A 16,330-nucleotide genomic window follows, 5' to 3' on the forward strand; every position below is an offset into this window, starting at 1 on the left:
CCTATAGGCGAAATAGCAAAAAGCAAGCAAGAGAAGGCTCCGTGGCACATGGCGAGCCCTGGCGGATGCTGGCACAAGCTGGTCTGCCACAGCGCCCAGACCCAGCCATGGCGTTTTTCCACAGCGTGCTTGGCTTTTGAAGCAGCCACAAGCCCTGTTCTGTGGCTCTGCAGTAGCACAACTGGCTATTGTGCTGTCCCAGCCAGAAAGTGCAGCTCAGCGTGGGACGGAGGCCAGCCATGTACCACCGCTGCACGCTTGCCAAGCAGCTGGCCAAGGAGCGCCACTGACCACTGGGCGCAACTGCCAGGGGCGTCCCGCTCTCCTGCCCTGAAGGTCAAGCGGGCACAGCGAGAATCCACCAGGCAGCAGCGCCCAGCTGGAAGCTGCAGGCCTCGGGGATCTCCCCTCTACCGCCCCGCCACTGTTGTCCCTGCTGGCCAGAAAGGCACCCCCAACCAGGCACCTGCTCTGGGGGTGCCACCTGGCTAGCGGCGGCAAGAAAGGCGGGTGAGCGAGGTCGCGCGAGTGGTGCTGCCACCCGGGCACTGCTGGCAGCTTGTTCCCCACCCGGCCCACTCCACCGTCCTCCCTTCCCTTTGATACGCTGCAGCGCTTCTCATGTGTCTCCATGTGCTCGAGTGCAGGGCTCGGATTTGGAGGGCAGGTTCTGCTCAAAGGGATACTCAAAAGACGGTAACGTTTTGGGGGGTTCATTCCAGCAGATGGGGACGCTTCGCAACGCCACGGATTCCATCAGCATCGGCCCAATCAATTCTGGCCTCTGCAGCAGAGACGCCGCGGAGACGCATCCCGCGTGCCACAGGGATGCCCCTGCCGGGAGTGAGGCGGAGCGAGGAGGCGTGTTCCTGCGCTCGGCCCCCACCAGGGACTCCCTCCGCTCCCCCCGGGGCTCGGTCGTGAGCTTCCACAACATCCAGTATTCGGTCCGGCAGCCCCACGGCCTCCCCTGCAAGCGGACTGTGGTGGAGAAGAAAATCCTTCACGACGTGTGGTGAGTGCGCGCACTGTTCAGGATGTGGCCGGTGGGAAGGCCTAATGTTGCTGCTCTGCTCCATGTACTGGGCATTCAGGGCAAGAAGGGCGAGCGCTCATTTCCACATGCTAAAGATGTATTGATCGAAACATAGAAACAGAGCGAGTCAGAAGGGGTCTCCCGGGCCATCTAGTCTGACCTCCGGCACCAGCCGGCTCCACTCACGACATGCCCACCATGTGCATGTCCAGCCTGTCCTTGAACATCTTTGATATCTGAGATGTTCTGGGCTTTGGAGTCCAAGTGGGTGACAGCCTGCTCCTGAGAGCGCCCGTGTGAGCGGCTCAGCGGGGCTGAGCAGAGTACAGCCAGGTCTCTGACGTGCAGGGCGCTGACACTCCCCTCCACGAAGCAGGCTCATCGCTTGGGGTGCTGCTTGGCCCCCCTGTGCCCCTTGGGGCCCAGGCAGCTTCAGCGGCTCGGAGTGCCTTCCCCCAGCGTCGGCCGGTGGCCCAGCTGCGCCCCGGTCTGGGCAGAGGTGGCCTGCGGTCAGTGATGGACGCTGTGTGGGGCTGCCTTCATCAAGAAGTCGGCATGGTAAAAGATCTGCCAGGGGTGCCATTGATCCTCCAAGGCCATGCACCCGGTGGCGCACAAACGGAAGTCTTTGCTCCCTTCTTTCTAGTGGCATCATGAGGCCCGGCATGAACGCCATCCTGGGGCCCACGGGCAGTGGCAAATCTTCGTAAGTAGACCTCAAGACCAAGTGAGCATGCAGGCAGCTGGATGGTTCCTTTGCTTTCAGGAAGTAGCTGCTGCAAAGACAGGAGGGGATGCCCTGGGAGGGGGTGGTTAACCCTTTCTTTCCCTGTTCATTCCATTTCTAAGCCCTCTGTGAAAACCCTGGGCAGGGAGAGGCAGAGGGCACTGCTTTACCTGCATTTTCCCTCCATGGATCTCTGCATGAACCTAATACCAGCTTTAGGGCATTCAGATCAGAAGAAGAACAAGGAAATGAAGAGGCAAGGCCCATATTCGAAACAGTCCTGTAGGATTGTTAGATGGGAAGCCCTAATCGCTGCTAAGTTGTGCCTACCAAATGCAGCAGGAGTACCTGTTTGTATGCATTAGCATGTGGTCCAGGGTGCCACCTTTTTTTCTAGCAGGGCTCCTGTGCTTTGAGCCATTGCATGCCAGGCAGAAATACAGAAGGCAGGGCTTTCCCCACCCTGCAGATACGGCAAGGAGATTTCCACCCATGGAATGCTCTGCTGCCATGCCGTCTGGCACCCTCCACGCAGCTCAGTTCCTGTGATCCGAACAGTCTGTTATGTCACCCCGAAAGCATCAGCACTGCCTTGGAAAGTGTTGTTTTCTTGCAGTCTGAGGAGTGTCCTTACAACAGAATTCGAATTGCTCAGGAATTCCTTTCATATGCACAATCGCACAGTTCAGTGTTTTCACAGTCTGTGCCATGCAGCTCCGGGAGAGCCCCCTGCCTGTGGCTGCTCCCTCCAGGTCCCCCATCCAGTTTGCTTCCCACGACTTCGTGGGGCTAGTCCTGATGATGTGTAGAGACCCTCAGAGGCCGCTTGTCTTCCTGCAGTCTCCTGGATGTCCTGGCCGCCCGAAAGGACCCGTCTGGCTTATCCGGGGATGTTCTGATCGACGGTTTCCCACAACCTCCGAATTTCAAATGCATCTCAGGATATGTGGTCCAGGTCAGTGCCTCATTCTGGATGAGCACCAGGGAATGAAACGGGAAGATGCACGATTTGCAAAATTTTTCAAAGACTTTGTTTTTTAAATATTCAGAGTTTTAATGGAAGCAAAATTGTTCCCCTCCATTTCAGAAATAAAACTTGTAACCTTTGTGGACATTTGCAAGGATAAAATAGTTCTTAGGAAACCAGCGATATGATGCTGTGCATGTTTGGAAGGTCCCCTGATTCGACCTGGACTTGTTTTCATGCAGGGGTGCTGTGGCACGGCCTGGGCTTGCACAGTGTGACCATCTGCTGTGGGTTGCAAGCTGGGGTCTCAGGACATGCCCATCCAGTTTGCTTCCCACACAGTGATGTGTGCGAGGGCAGATGCATGGCCCGTGCTTGCTCAAGGGTTTGTGGTTCCCTTCACGTGTTGTCATTTCGTGCCAATCGCCGGGCGAACGTCCCTGTGGCAAGTGCCAGAATTAGCCAGCAAGCCACTTGGCACAAGCAACAAAGGCCCCTTGTCCCCCTTGCTTGAGCTTCTGCCCCACCGGCATCTTCCCCCCGACAGCTTGCCTTTGGAAGCTGTTGAGAGAAAGCGGGAAGAGAAGCCTTGCCGGGATGCCCTCTGGGGCACACCTGGTTCCCGGCGGTCCCCCCAGTCCGGTACGCAGCCGCCCTGCACTCTCATGTGAGCCGCCTGCTGCTTTCAGGACGACGTGGTGATGGGCACCATGACCGTGAGGGAGAACCTGCTCTTCTCGGCAGCCCTCAGGCTCCCCAAGGGCATCAGCTTCCAGGAGAAGGAAGAGCGTGTGGCCCAGATTATCACTGAGCTGGGGCTGAGCAAAGTCGCCAATGCCAAGGTGAGCGCCTCCTGCGGGCTCCGATGCCCCCAGACTGGACTGCTGCCATTAACAAAGCCTGCCGTTTGTAGGTGGGGACGGAGCTCATTCGAGGCGTGTCCGGGGGCGAGCGGAAGCGGACGAACATCGCCATGGAGCTCATCACTGAGCCCCCCGTGCTGTTCCTGGACGAGCCCACCACGGGCCTCGATGCCAGCACGGCCAACGCCGTGCTCCTCCTGCTGAAGAGGTAAGAGCCATCCCTGCCGGACAGCCCTGAAGGGCCCTGGGTGGCTCCGGGCAAGCTGGGAGGCACTCGAATGGGTTGGAGTCGCTCAGGTCCAGAATGGCGGCCTCCTCGTCTTCTCCTTTGTCCTCGTACTTCTCACAGATGGAGCTAAAAAGAAAAGGGTGCCCATGGCAAGATAAAGCAGCCCCCTTTGCCCTTGCTCAGGAGGCAGAGAGTCAGTAGGTGGGCAGCGGCAGGAGGGCTGAGGGCAGGCAAAAGGACGGAGCCTGCAGGCCGGGCCCCTTGCGCGCAGTGGAGCAATGGCATTTGCTGCCCCGGAAAGTGGCGACAGCTGCCAGTCTGGGCGGCTGCGGAAGGGGACCGGACAGAGTTGTCGGGAGGAGGCAGTCCGTGGCTGCCACCCTCGCTGGCCATGGGCTCCCTCCTTCGCCGGAGGGGCCCTGCCTGCATGCACCACGTGTGGGCGGAGGTCTTGCAGCCCTCCCAGTGGAGGGACCCTGGGGGCGGCTGGCTTGCCCCTGTGCTGGACCTTGGGTCAGATCCAGAAGGGCTTCCCTGGATTCTTACGCCAACAGGGGCACACTTGACTCGCCATCTGGTGGCCCTTTCCCACACATTCCCAGCCTGCGATGTCCCTTTTGAACTGCGCTGATGCGAGTGGCACGCAGCACCCTGCTGTACTGGCCATTTGCGCTTGCCTATTTCCCAAGAGGCGGTTTGCCTTTTTCAAAGCCGTGGCTGGCTGGGTCGGCATTTGATCAAGCGATCCTGAGATCGCTCCGTCGGCACCGGCTTAGAACCCATCCGTGCAAACGTCCAGCCGGGGCCGCTCGCCCCACGGCGCTTCGCTTTGGCCTGTGCTGCAGGCCACCGGCCACTGCATTTTCTCAGCTGGGAGTGACGCTTTGCTGCTCCTCCGTAATCCCTCCCGCTTTGGCCGCCTTAAATAATTTGGCATCACCAGCGGCTTGGCCACCCCACCTCCCTCAGTTTCACATTGCTTAGTTTGCTAACCAAAACGGCGGTGGGTGTGGGCCCTTCCCCTCCGCACCGTTTCATGGCGGACAGCTGGCGCCCTCATTCCGAGAGCAGATGCTGCCTTGTGTGGTGCTTGTGGGTGTGTTGGGAGGGTGGCCCCACATCACCGTGAATGAGAGGAACGGTGGCCCCATTTGACATCTTGGGCTTGGCTTCCCATTCTAGGCTCTCCAAAAGAGGCAGAACCATCATTTTCTCGATTCATCAGCCCCGTTATTCCATATTCAAGCTTTTCGACAGCTTGACCTTGCTAGCCCTGGGGAAGGTACTCTACCACGGGCCAGCCAAGGAAGCTCTGGAGTATTTTACTTCCATTGGTAAGCTCGCTTTGTTATTTCCAGAGCACTGCAATGACAAAGGGGTGCAGCTGATCACAGCCGAGTCAGCAGTGTGGCCCACTGGTTACAGACTCTGGAGACCCAGACTCAGATCCCCACTGAACCCTGCCGCTCACTGGGGGGCTTTTGGAGTGTCACAGAACCTTAGCCTAACCTACCTTACAGGGTTGTTGTGAGGATAAAATGGAGAGGAGATGAACCCTGGGGTTCTTTACAAGACAAGGAAAGGTGGGATAGCAATGCAATTGTAGTAGTGTGAGGTGTGTGTGAGAAAGGAGAATGTGATTCACATTTCAAAATCACAGAAAAAATACTTCCAAGTTAAAAAGGATTCAGATAAATTGGAATGACATCAGAGAAGGGCAAGAAAGCTTATTGGGGACTAGAACCTGAAAGATAGAAGGAACTGGGTATATTTAGTCTTGAAAAGAGAAGGCAGAGAGGGAGCATGTTTTAACTGGATATTTAAACTAGATTCTTGCCCTGAGCAGGGAGCTGGGACTGATAGCCGAAGGACCCCCGCACCATGAAGACAGCAAGCCAATAAACCTCCCCAGAGCAGGCTCCAGGGCAAATGCCAGGTGCAATCGAGGAGCCTGTAACAAGCCACAAAATCCTGCTTCAGTCTTGATGCTGATCCCACCAAACCCAAATGCCCCCCCCATTTAGGCCCCATGGGGCAGCTGTGGGGGCTCCGGGGAGAGCCTTTGGTCATGGGGAGGTCGGGCACACCCTCCTCACCCTGGCCCTCTTGACTGACTAACCCATGAAATAGTGACAGAAAGGACCTGTGGGGTGGGGACAGCAGACCCCCAGGACTGAGCTTCCCCCCACACGCTCAGAATCTGCCCCATCAGATTGGGCAGTGCGGCTTTCTCCGCCGTGTCTTGTGGCCGTGTCAGAAATGGCCGGCCAGCAGCAGCTGGCTTCCAGGGTGGGAGCTGCTTTTAAGGAAGGTGGCTGGGTTTTCACGGCACAGGCTGTGGGCTTAAGGACCCTGGAATCACTTAACATTCGATTTCGTTCTGAATCCTGTAAGAAAGGCTGCTGGCTGAGCACAGCAGCTGGCGCTCGGGCGAAGGGATCCAACTCACCGCGGTGCTTGCTCGCTCCGTAGGGTACGAGTGCGAGCCTTTCAACAACCCGGCTGACTTCTTTCTCGATGTAATCAACGGCGACTCCACCGCTGTGGCGGCCGGCGTGGCTGGCCAGAGGCCCCGGGGAAGAGAGGAGCGGGACGGCGCCGGTAAGCGTCCAGGCGCAGCGGGAAGCCGGGCAGGTGCTCTGCCCAGAGAGCAGATCTGCCCCTGCAGGGCCCTCCGTTTCCGGAGGAGAAACGAGTCCCTCCTTGGGTGCTTTTCTCCCCGCAGAAACTGACAACGAGAAGGACACCCAGGAGGAAACCATGGGGACGACGCTGGTGGACAGGCTGCATGAGAAGTACCTGGCCTCCGCCCAGTGCCAGGACATGATGGAGGAGCTAAAGAAGCTGGGAGACGGCCGGGGGAGCTCGCCGAAGATGTCGGGGCGCACGGCCCACGTGACCTACGCCAACGGCTTCTTCACTCAGCTGCACTGGGTGTCTCAGCGCTCCCTCAAAAACCTCATCCGAAACCCCCAGGCTTCTGTCGCACAGGTGAGGAGAGCAGCATGACTCGCGAAAGGAATGTTGCAGATGAGGGCCTGCGGTACGCGGGATCCTGCCCTCGTGGCGTGGCTGACGACCGGGCTGCGAGCCGGGGACCCCAGCCGCCCGAGAGCAGGGCAGCCCCGCAGGAGAAACGCTCTGCTTGCGCTGGATGGGGGCCGCACAGAGATGCTTCCTTTCGTAACTGCATTAATGCAAACCATTTTCACAATAAGTAACTTCCCGTTCTCTGTAGTAAGCTCTGCATGATGTGACATCTGGCATATTGCTTCACCAACAGAAGTTGACCTGCGTTAACAAACCCCATTGCTTTGCTTCTTCTGAATTTTTCCAAGCATCAGCAAAAGGCTGGTGTTTTGCTGTGGCATTCGGTTTTTCGCTCATTGTCTTTCTTTTATGCCCCAGGTTTTTGTGACCGTTGTCCTGGCACTGATCGTGGGAACCATATTCTTCGATGTAAAGCTTGACCAAAGTGGCATTCAAAATCGGTAACTACATTTGGGATTTATTTCTGCAGTGTGGAATTCCATAACGTCCTCAGGGCTGACTCCAGGATGGGATGACAGAGCACAAGCAGAGTGCAGGGACCACAGGGCGGCTGGGCAGAAGGGTGGGCAGGAAGGCAAGCCACTGGCACCCCCTGGGCCCCCTCGCCCCTGTGCTCCTTCCAGCTGCAATACCAAATGGGAAGCAACCTCCCCCCCCCCCCCCCACGGTTCCCTGTTCACGCTGCTGTTGATGCTGGAGGGCCGGAACACCCTTCCAGGTTGGCCACTTCCATGTGTAAGGAACTTTCCTCCCACACCCAGGCTACGCCAGCTCCGTGGTAATTTCTTCTCTGCAAACAAGTAAGTTTCTATCCCTCATTGTTGGGAAAGGCCTTCTGGAAATTGGAGGCTTCTCAGTACGATGTGAATAACTTGCTCTTTGCTGGACTCTTGCTGGACATCTCCTCACATGCCACTTTCATTTCCACCATACCTGCCCTTGCAAAAATGAGATCCCAAACCGTGTCCAATGTGAGTTCTCAGCTAATGTGTGCCAGTAATTTATATTTCTTGAAGATAAACATATTTGAATGTGTAGCATTCCAAATAAATAAACACAACATTTTGGGAGTTGCTATGCTCTTTTTTGGGTTAGAACAAACACAGTTGTATGTCATTTAAGCAAAGGTTGACAAGACTGAAAGTAGGTTTTCGAACAGTTCTCAAAATTATACTTTTAAGAAGCACTCTGTGTCATGCACTCTTCTATCTGCTAGAGAGTATATTTTGGGCTATTGGGAAAATAGATATTTCTGCTCCAGACAGATTCCAAGACTCTATATAAAGTTCTAGTGGATAATGACAGCAGCTGATTTCATTTTGGTTTCCCCTTTCAGAGTTGGATCGTTGTTTTTTATAATCACAAACCAGTGTTTCTCAAGTGTGTCAGCCGTGGAGCTGTTCATCAAGGATAAGAAATTATTTATGTAAGTATCACGTCTTAGCACAAAGCAGTGGGGACAGCTGGTGGCTGATGAGTTTGGAAGGGAGCTGCTAAACCTACAGCGTATGATTTCCTTGAAAGAAGAAAGCAGTTCCTTAGTGTCATGGCACTAACTGATTCCATAAACCCTCTGACAAACAAATAAACCGCTTGGAAGCGCAGAAGCCCAGCTGCCCGTACACACAAGAGCAGCCCGGAGGAGGCCAGCTTTGGCGGGCCTGCCTGGAAGCCCCTCCTGTGGGGCCCAGAGCCAGGGAGAGCTCCACAAGCGCAGGGCCACCCCTAGAGGTGCCAGGCGGTCTGGGCAGTGTTTCCGCGAGGAACTGAGGTCCGAGTCCCCTTTGAAGGACAGCATGCAAGCGCCTCATGTCTAGGCCTGGCCGCTGCCCAGGCAAGGTAGCCTGCTGCGGGCAGAAAGGCAAAGGTGGTGCTTGAAGCAGTCCAGTGCTGGCCCTCGTGTGTGCGCCCGTGTGCCTTCCAAAGCCCTGCTAGAACAGGTGTAACTTTAAGGCTAACTAACTGGGAGAGAACCACTCCTCTCTGAGAACGGGGCTAAGATACATTACGTTCAGCGAGAGCAGCAGTGTCAGTCCTCGGGTGTGAGCTGAAGAATAGCTCGACTAAATCCCCGGTTGTTTCTAGCCCTTTCTGAACTAGCCTCTTTCCATCAGTCATGTTCCTTCCTGTCCTCACAGCCACCAGTACACCAGCGGGTATTACCAAGTCTCAGCCTATTTCCTGGCTTTGCTTGTTGGGGATCTGCTGCCCATGCGGACCATGCCTGCAGTCATATTTTCATGCATAAGCTACTGGATGATCGGTAAATAACTTTTATGGCTTTGGCTGCTGTCCTGCTTTCTCTCTCTCTCTCTCTTGCTCACTCGCTCGCTCGCACCGTGTCCTCCTCAGGGCACAAGATTTCTGTGTCATGCGCTACAACACATCTAGTGGCAGGGAACCAGGACAACCCATGTGGGAATGGAAGCAACATAATCATTTGCGTTTATTATATTGATTGATTGATTATTAGCATCTTATTGCCTTTATAGCCCACCGTCTTGTGAGGAACCCCAGGTATAGAATCATAGAATCCTAGAATAGTAGAGTTGGAAGGGACCATGAAGGCCATTGGGTCCAGCCCCCTGCTTTTGCAGGACACCACGTCACACCGACCCCACTCAGGTGGCTGCCCAGTTTCTTTTTTGAATTTCTCTAGTGCAGGAGAGCAGTTTACAAGGTTCTCCTCTTCGGCGCCTGCCTTTCAGGATGCAGATCCACTGTTCGTACGTGTCCTTCGCTCTTCCCCAGTAGCTGGTTGAGTTTCTTCCAGCTGGGGCATCTCACCTTCTGGCACCATCTCGTTTCATTCTGGGTAAATTCCTCGTAGGACCAACACAGTGAGAATATTCAGAAGTGGCTTGGTACGGATGCATTTAACTAATGTCCATAATTCATTGATCTATTGCCCAGCAGCCGAGGCACTCTCCCTCCCTCCGAAGGTTTCCCATGGCCTTCTTCAAGCTCACCAGAGCGAGCTTGAGCATCACTGCCATTGTCCATGAAAGGTCCTTCCAGTGCCGCTGCTGCCCAGCAGCTGCCCTTCGAGAGTTTCTCTGCCCATCCCCGTTAGGGATGTCCACTCTCCTCTGCTTATGCGACCGCTCCTTCCAAAGAGAGCACCACCTCTGCCAAGCTTATCTGAAGCCATGGCCACCAAGAGTCTGGTTGACCGGAGTTCTCTGGGCCCACTGCAGGATGGTGGCACTCCATGCCAATGGGCATTGGGTGGGGTGGGGGGACCTTTTGGGACCCATTGAATAAAATACCACAAGCTTCCCCACAGAAAGCTGAAATGCTACAGTGCCACTCTTTCTCGCCTATGAATCTTCAGCTCAGCCTTACTCAGCAAAAAGGTTTTGTTTCCTGCCCACTAGGGACACTGCACTGTAATAAGAATGGCCTGATCCAGCGCAGTGCTAGTGGGGCAACAGAGCTAGTGCTTCTTGGCAATGGCCAGTAGTCGCTGCTTGCGACAGCTCAGCGGGGCTGTCCTGGACAGGGCGTGTGGAGGACGCTCATCCACGAGGTCTCCCCAGATCAGAGGCGACTGGACAGCGTGTAGCAGCTGCAGCAACACAGGAATTCTCAGCGTGAGGCGCTTAACCCTCTGCTGTGCAGAGTCATCTTCTTTACCGTGGAGGAAAACACACCCTTTGCGTGAGGCTTTTTATTTCTCTGCCTTCTGTGTATCTACCGACCACTACAGGGGAGTTTCAGGAGGTCTTCATTCGGGTTGTGCAGCCTAAAATCCAATGGATTTTCCTTGCTCTAAAAGACCCCCAACAATGCTGGAAAGCTCATGATGTTGTGAACATCATGGGAAAGGATAATGATGTCATGGAAAGGCCCTGCAAATTTCCGTGTGCAAGGGAGCATCACAAAGAACTCAGGCAGAGAAGTGCACTGGAATAGCCTGTAGTTTTCCCTGATCCGCAGGCTCTCCTGCACTGTTCCTGCTTCAAGGGAATGAACAGATGGGGTGCGGGCTCTCTGTGAGCTTGCAAGACCATTCCGAGACCTTGGCAGTGGACAGTATATAAAAGTTTTAAATACATAAAACAAATAAACTGAAAGAGTGAGAGTACAAGACTGGAAGCATGAATACTTCCCTCCTATAATGAGAGGGTTGGAGACCTTACAGCACTTCCAGTACATGAATAGTAACCTACAGATAACAGCCTGCTTGAGGATTTGATCCACCTTTATTGAACCCTGGGTTTAATTGCTAGAAAGCTGCATGCATTTCATGCAAATCCATGCATGCACATAAACAAACCAGCCACCCAAATAAATCAATAAGACACAATGCTGAAGAATCAAGTCCCTCCTCTGGTGCTATGCGAAGCATTTGTGGGCAGAATGGGGAGCACGGGTGCCGCGCTGGGGACACCTTCCGGCAGAAGCTCGTTTGCCCCTTTCCTTGCTGGCTTCCTTTTCTGGTTTCCTTTCCTCTTGCGAGTAGCTGCCGTCGGCTTGCGTTAGAAGCTGCCTGTTCTATCTGAACTCATTCTGGTCACACCGGCAACTTGTGCTCATGAGTGAGCTGCCTGGAGGGGCCTGTGTGGGGGCGACAAGCAACCCCAAAGCACGGGCACGTCCAGGGCAGGGCTGCCCCACGTGCTCCCAGTGGCTTGCCCAGGCCCGGGGCCCCTTCTCCAGGCAACCGGGACGGGGAGGCCTTTCCACTCTGGGCCGTGTGCCGGGTCTTTCCTCAATGCTGTGCCGCTGCGCCGCGCCTTCTGGCCCTGACGCCCGGCAACACACGGCTCTGTCTGCCTCGCGGTTTCCAGGCTACCAGGTGGCGGCGGAGCGGTTCTTCTTCTTCATGCTGACGCTGGTCCTGGTGTCCTACACCTCCACCTCCATGGCCCTCGCCATTTCAGCTGGAATGGAAGTGGTGGCCGTCGCCAACCTGCTCATCACCATTTGCTTCGTCTTCATGATGGTGAGTCGCCAATGTGAGAGCCTCCCTTTCCGCCACTTCCTACTTGGAGTGTCTATTCATCAATTTAATGTCATCTGACGGTGTGAGGAGGGTTGCTTGCCTCTAAGCCCGGTTGGGATTCTTTCCTGAAGGCTAAAATGTATGACAAGATCATTTTGCCTCCCCACAATTCCAGATCTTTTCCGGCTTATTAGTGAATCTTCCCTCTGTGATGGGCTGGTTGAACTGGCTGAAATATTTGAGCATTCCCAGATATGGCCTCACGGTTAGTATGCTGCAGTTATGCATCTTCACTTCAGGGAGCTTATGACTCTTCTTTCCATTTAAGCAATCAGTATCTTGTTCAAAATTAGGCCTCCTTGTAACGTAGCAAGAAGGGCCTTTCATTCGTGCACCGCTCTGACTGCTTCAGATGGGCTTCCGGGGTCAGCCTGCCCCACGCAGAATTTTACGGGGCGAGCGCAGCCGCCACTGCCAGGCTGTAACCACCCTGCGTTTCCCCGCCGCTCCTTCCATCTTTTCTCGTACCACAAAAAATCTGTGAAGGCCGGAAAGGCGGGCTCTTGGTGGGGGTGCAGGAAGCCCTGCGCCTGGTGGTTCCCCGGCTTTCCCCTATACTGGGATCGCAAGTTCTTCTTTGAAGGCTTGGTGACGCACACGAGAGTGGCTGCTGTTCTGGGCACACGCTCCTGGGTCCCGCCAATCTGGACTCGGAGGCAGAGGGTGACGTGGCGGAGGGCCTCGGCACACGGGGCCCCAGCATCTGAGCTGGGATGAGCCCAGGCAAGGCCCTCTCCCCAAAGGAGAGGAGACCTCAGCAGCCCTCAGCACACGCTTGTGGGACTTGAGAGAGAGGAGAGGAGGAATTTGCAGGATCTCCAGAAGAGGATCGTGACTAGTGCATCCTTGCCTGAAAACGTTAAGTGTTTTTCCCACTATAAACACACAGACGATGCTGCGAGCCCAGCTCAACCTGTGGCCCACGGGCCAGATCTGGCCTGCCATGCCCATTTATCCAGCCCGCCCCAGAGGTCCTGGACTCCCCACACCCGCCACCACTGCCTCGCCATGCGCACATGCTCACCGCCACCTCGCTGTGCAGGCGACAAGGCGGCGGCTCACTTGCTCGGAGATGGTTTCAGACTCGCTGGGAGATCTCCGAGCGAGCGAGCAAGCGAGCGAGCCACCTCGCACACGCCTGCCGCCACCTCAGCAGCCCGCGCCCCAGGGCACCCCCACCTCGCTGGCCCACCCATCACCACCGCCTTTCAACTGGCCCCCTGTTGAAAAAGTTTGAGGACCCCTGGTCCAGACCTTCAAAGGTTTTTTCAGGCTAGACCAAGTAAATGCATTCAGCTGTAATCATGAACCTGTTTAAGTAGTGAAAGTTGTCTTGGGCTGGTTTTCTCTTGAAGTAGCACAGTTTGGCCGCGAATCGATTAAAAGCTGCAAATGCTGAATCAACATGGTCAGCTGGTTTAGAGATGCTTTGTTGTTCGCACGGCTCTGATGTGACCTTCTGCGCAGGCCCTTGAAGTAAACGAGTTCAGAGACCTGCATTTCTGCGACAGAAACACCACACAAGCGCCACCCATGCACAGTTGTCCCCACGGTTCTTCAGTTACACAGATGTAAGTGTCAGTCTATTTTATCCTAGCCTGAAAAGAATACATATTCTAACAAAATAATGGTTGCCCTCTTAAATTTAAGATTGCTTGCAAAAATGACTCCTAAGTCATGTCACACATTGTCTGTTGTGGAAAACTCCACACTGTTGGGAGGGGGTTGGGGGACAGGGCTGCCTGGCAGCCACCACACCAAGAGGAGCGCCACAAGCAGCGGTGAGCTTTGGACGGGACACATTCCATCCTGAACTCCTTTTATGAACTCAAATGCAGCCTCATGGGGTGGCATTTCAGCTCAGGACTATTAAAAAGTATAAAAATCTGCAGTGATGTTAAATGAGACGAACTGCGACTCGATTAAAATGTTGTAATCACTCAGACAGAGTCCTCGGTTAAGAGCTGGTACAGTCATGATGGGGAAGCCTGGCTCCTTTCTAAACAAACAAGCCTGCCTGATCCTTGGACTTTTGGCCCCGCATCCACCCTGCTAGGCATTAACTGGAAGTGCTGATTTCAGCTTTTAAACGAGTCGCCCTTTCCCCATTGTATCTACACTCAGGGTTTTTCTGAAGTCAGGATCTTAGTTGTTCTTAAAAAACAAAGTTTAAACTGGGGGCAGGCACCTGGTGCCCTCCCAGGGTTTTGGCTGGCAGCGCCCATCAGCCTCCCTAGCGGGGCAAAGGCATGACCAGATGAGCAGACCAGACCACCCGGGGTGCTTGCCCTGGCCAGCAAGCCACAGCTCTGCACACTTGCAAGCACAAACCACAACAGGCGTCACAAGTCGGCATGCACGCACGCACGCACGCACCACCCAGCCGTAAACGCCAAGGAGGCGAGGGCATTCGAGCCCCGGTCGGTATGTGACATGCACAGATGATGCTAGCAGTACGTCCACCTGCGCTGGGAGGCAAAATGGTCTCCTGAATATGAAAGACCACCTGGCGAAGGGGGCCCCTTGATGGCTCACATGGGGAGCGACACCTGCCACGAGGCCGGCTTCAGCCAGCCAATGAATCTGTGCGTCCCTCTTTGGCAGGTGCTCTGGAGAGGCCTACCTCTGCAGCCAAGGAATCGAGCCGACCAACTGGGCCATGTGGGAGAACATGGTGGCTCTTCTGTGCATGGCGGTCATCTTCCTCCTGATAGCATACAGCAAGCTCCGATTTATGAAGAAGTTCACCTAGGAGCCCGGCCCCAGCGGGGTCCCAGCCCCGGCTCGACTAACACGTCACGGTCTCGGCGGTGCTGGGGGACTGCCTGTGTGCACACAGCCAGCTTTACTTTGTTGGTGGCTAATGGCTGCGTTGTTGATTTTCGCACCAGAATGATTTAAGAAAATTGTTCTTCTATAACCTTCTGTCTATTTGCTTGTGGTTTTTTGTTGTTGATTTCCAAGCCTTTCTCAAGAAATTTGTGTAGCTCCCTGGTCCACCACCAGTCAGTTTTAGGGGTTTTGGATGGAGAGGATGGACTCATATGGATTCTGGCAATGTCCCTCTTCCTGGCCCTCAAGTCTCCCTGAAGTGAAGGCGATCAAGTGTTCCGGAGGACGAAAAGGGAGAAAATAATTCAGGACTGGGCCAGGGTTTGGGCTGGGTCAAGGAGCGCCTTCAGGCTACAAACTGCTCCTTCAGGGGGAGTGCAGCCTGAGCGAACACCCCTCACCTGGGCAAAGCAACTGCCCACAGGAGCATCTCAGTCCTGCCTGGACTGAACTTCCGCTTGCCAGCTGTTGCTCAGCCCACTGTTGGAGCCAGACTCTGCCCAAGCACATCCACGGCCTCGCCTAGGTGCCCGAGTGCCCCAGTGGCATCGGCCCTGAATCTCGTCGGGGCCCGGCAATGTCCCCCCGCTTCACCGTGTGGGCGTGCCCCACGAGAGACACCAAATTGACCACAAAGGCTTCCTTTTCTAATCGAGCGCCTCCCAACCTGATGCAAAGACAGCGCCTCGGTGTCCTTCCCCTCCACCCAGAGCACAGAGCAAGCCACGCCGGCAGGTGCTGGGGCATTCAAAGATGCAGCGGAGACTATTACTGGGATCCTGGCACACACGACCATCACCGCTGGACAGCAAAGAAACAGCAGCACTTGAAACAGGATTATATTTAACTTGGATAGCGTAACGCGGCATGTCCCTAAATGCCATGTAACACCCCCACCGCTCCTACAGTGTGTTCCTACCACATTGTCAGGTTGTTCTGTGCTGCAGGTCATCTCTGACTTGAACGCAAGCCCTCCCAAATGCCCAGTCTGCGACAGCTCCGTTCAGCCCCTCCAAGGTCAAGGCTTTGGCTCCTTCATGGCTTCAGCCCATCTCATGTTTGGCCTCCCCTGCCGGCCTTCCCCAGCAGGACCGTCTCCTCTAGGCAGCCTCCCCTGCTCATGATGTGTCCAGAGAATGAGAGCCTCGCTGTGGCCACTTTGGCTTCCAGGCGAAGCTCTGGCTGGCCTTGACCCAGGACTCCCTCGCTCGCCTTCCGCCAGCCCAGGGCGCTCGCAAAGCGCCAGGCTTCCGGGGCGTCCATCTCCGCCACCTCCCCGCGCGCACACGGGAGAACGGCAGGGCGAGGGCGCTTGGCCCTGCTCCCCCGGCGGCATCCCTCCGCGCGGAGGCCCGCCCCGGCGCCTCCCAAGCCTCAGCCTCCCTCCCGGGCCTTGGCCGCGGCTCCCCTGCGCGCCGCTTCCCGCTCCGGCACGGCGCGCCCGCTACTCGTGCCCACGAGGGGCGCGAAGCCAAAGCGGGCGCGGCGCTTCGCACCCGCGCAGCCCCCTCGAGAGCGCGCCCGCGCCGCCGCTTTCCGCGGGGAACCGCCGCGCCTCCCCGCGCGTGCGCCGCCGGGGCCGGGCCGGGGCGGAGCGAGCGGGCAGGCGGCCGCCGG

At 55.9% G+C, this 16,330-nt stretch overlaps 1 protein-coding gene across 1 annotated transcript; it reads left to right on the forward strand.

Moving 5' to 3' along the window:
• Positions 1 to 771: 771 nt before the first annotated feature.
• On the forward strand, positions 772 to 14,766 carry LOC123018171 (broad substrate specificity ATP-binding cassette transporter ABCG2-like). The gene is made up of 15 exons (XM_044420024.1): positions 772 to 1,015; positions 1,683 to 1,742; positions 2,604 to 2,718; positions 3,420 to 3,572; positions 3,644 to 3,801; positions 5,005 to 5,156; positions 6,295 to 6,423; positions 6,548 to 6,813; positions 7,231 to 7,313; positions 8,210 to 8,299; positions 9,012 to 9,136; positions 11,667 to 11,821; positions 11,997 to 12,086; positions 13,349 to 13,452; positions 14,486 to 14,766. The coding sequence occupies exons 2-15, from the start codon at positions 1,690 to 1,692 to the stop codon at positions 14,631 to 14,633; spliced, it is 1,821 nt and encodes a 606-aa protein (XP_044275959.1). The 5' UTR covers positions 772 to 1,015; positions 1,683 to 1,689; the 3' UTR covers positions 14,634 to 14,766.
• The last annotated feature ends 1,564 nt before the right edge of the window (positions 14,767 to 16,330 follow it).

This window comes from Varanus komodoensis, unplaced genomic scaffold (assembly GCF_004798865.1).
Source record: "Varanus komodoensis strain SLA01 unplaced genomic scaffold, ASM479886v1 scaffold11, whole genome shotgun sequence".
Lineage (NCBI taxonomy): Eukaryota > Metazoa > Chordata > Lepidosauria > Squamata > Varanidae > Varanus > Varanus komodoensis.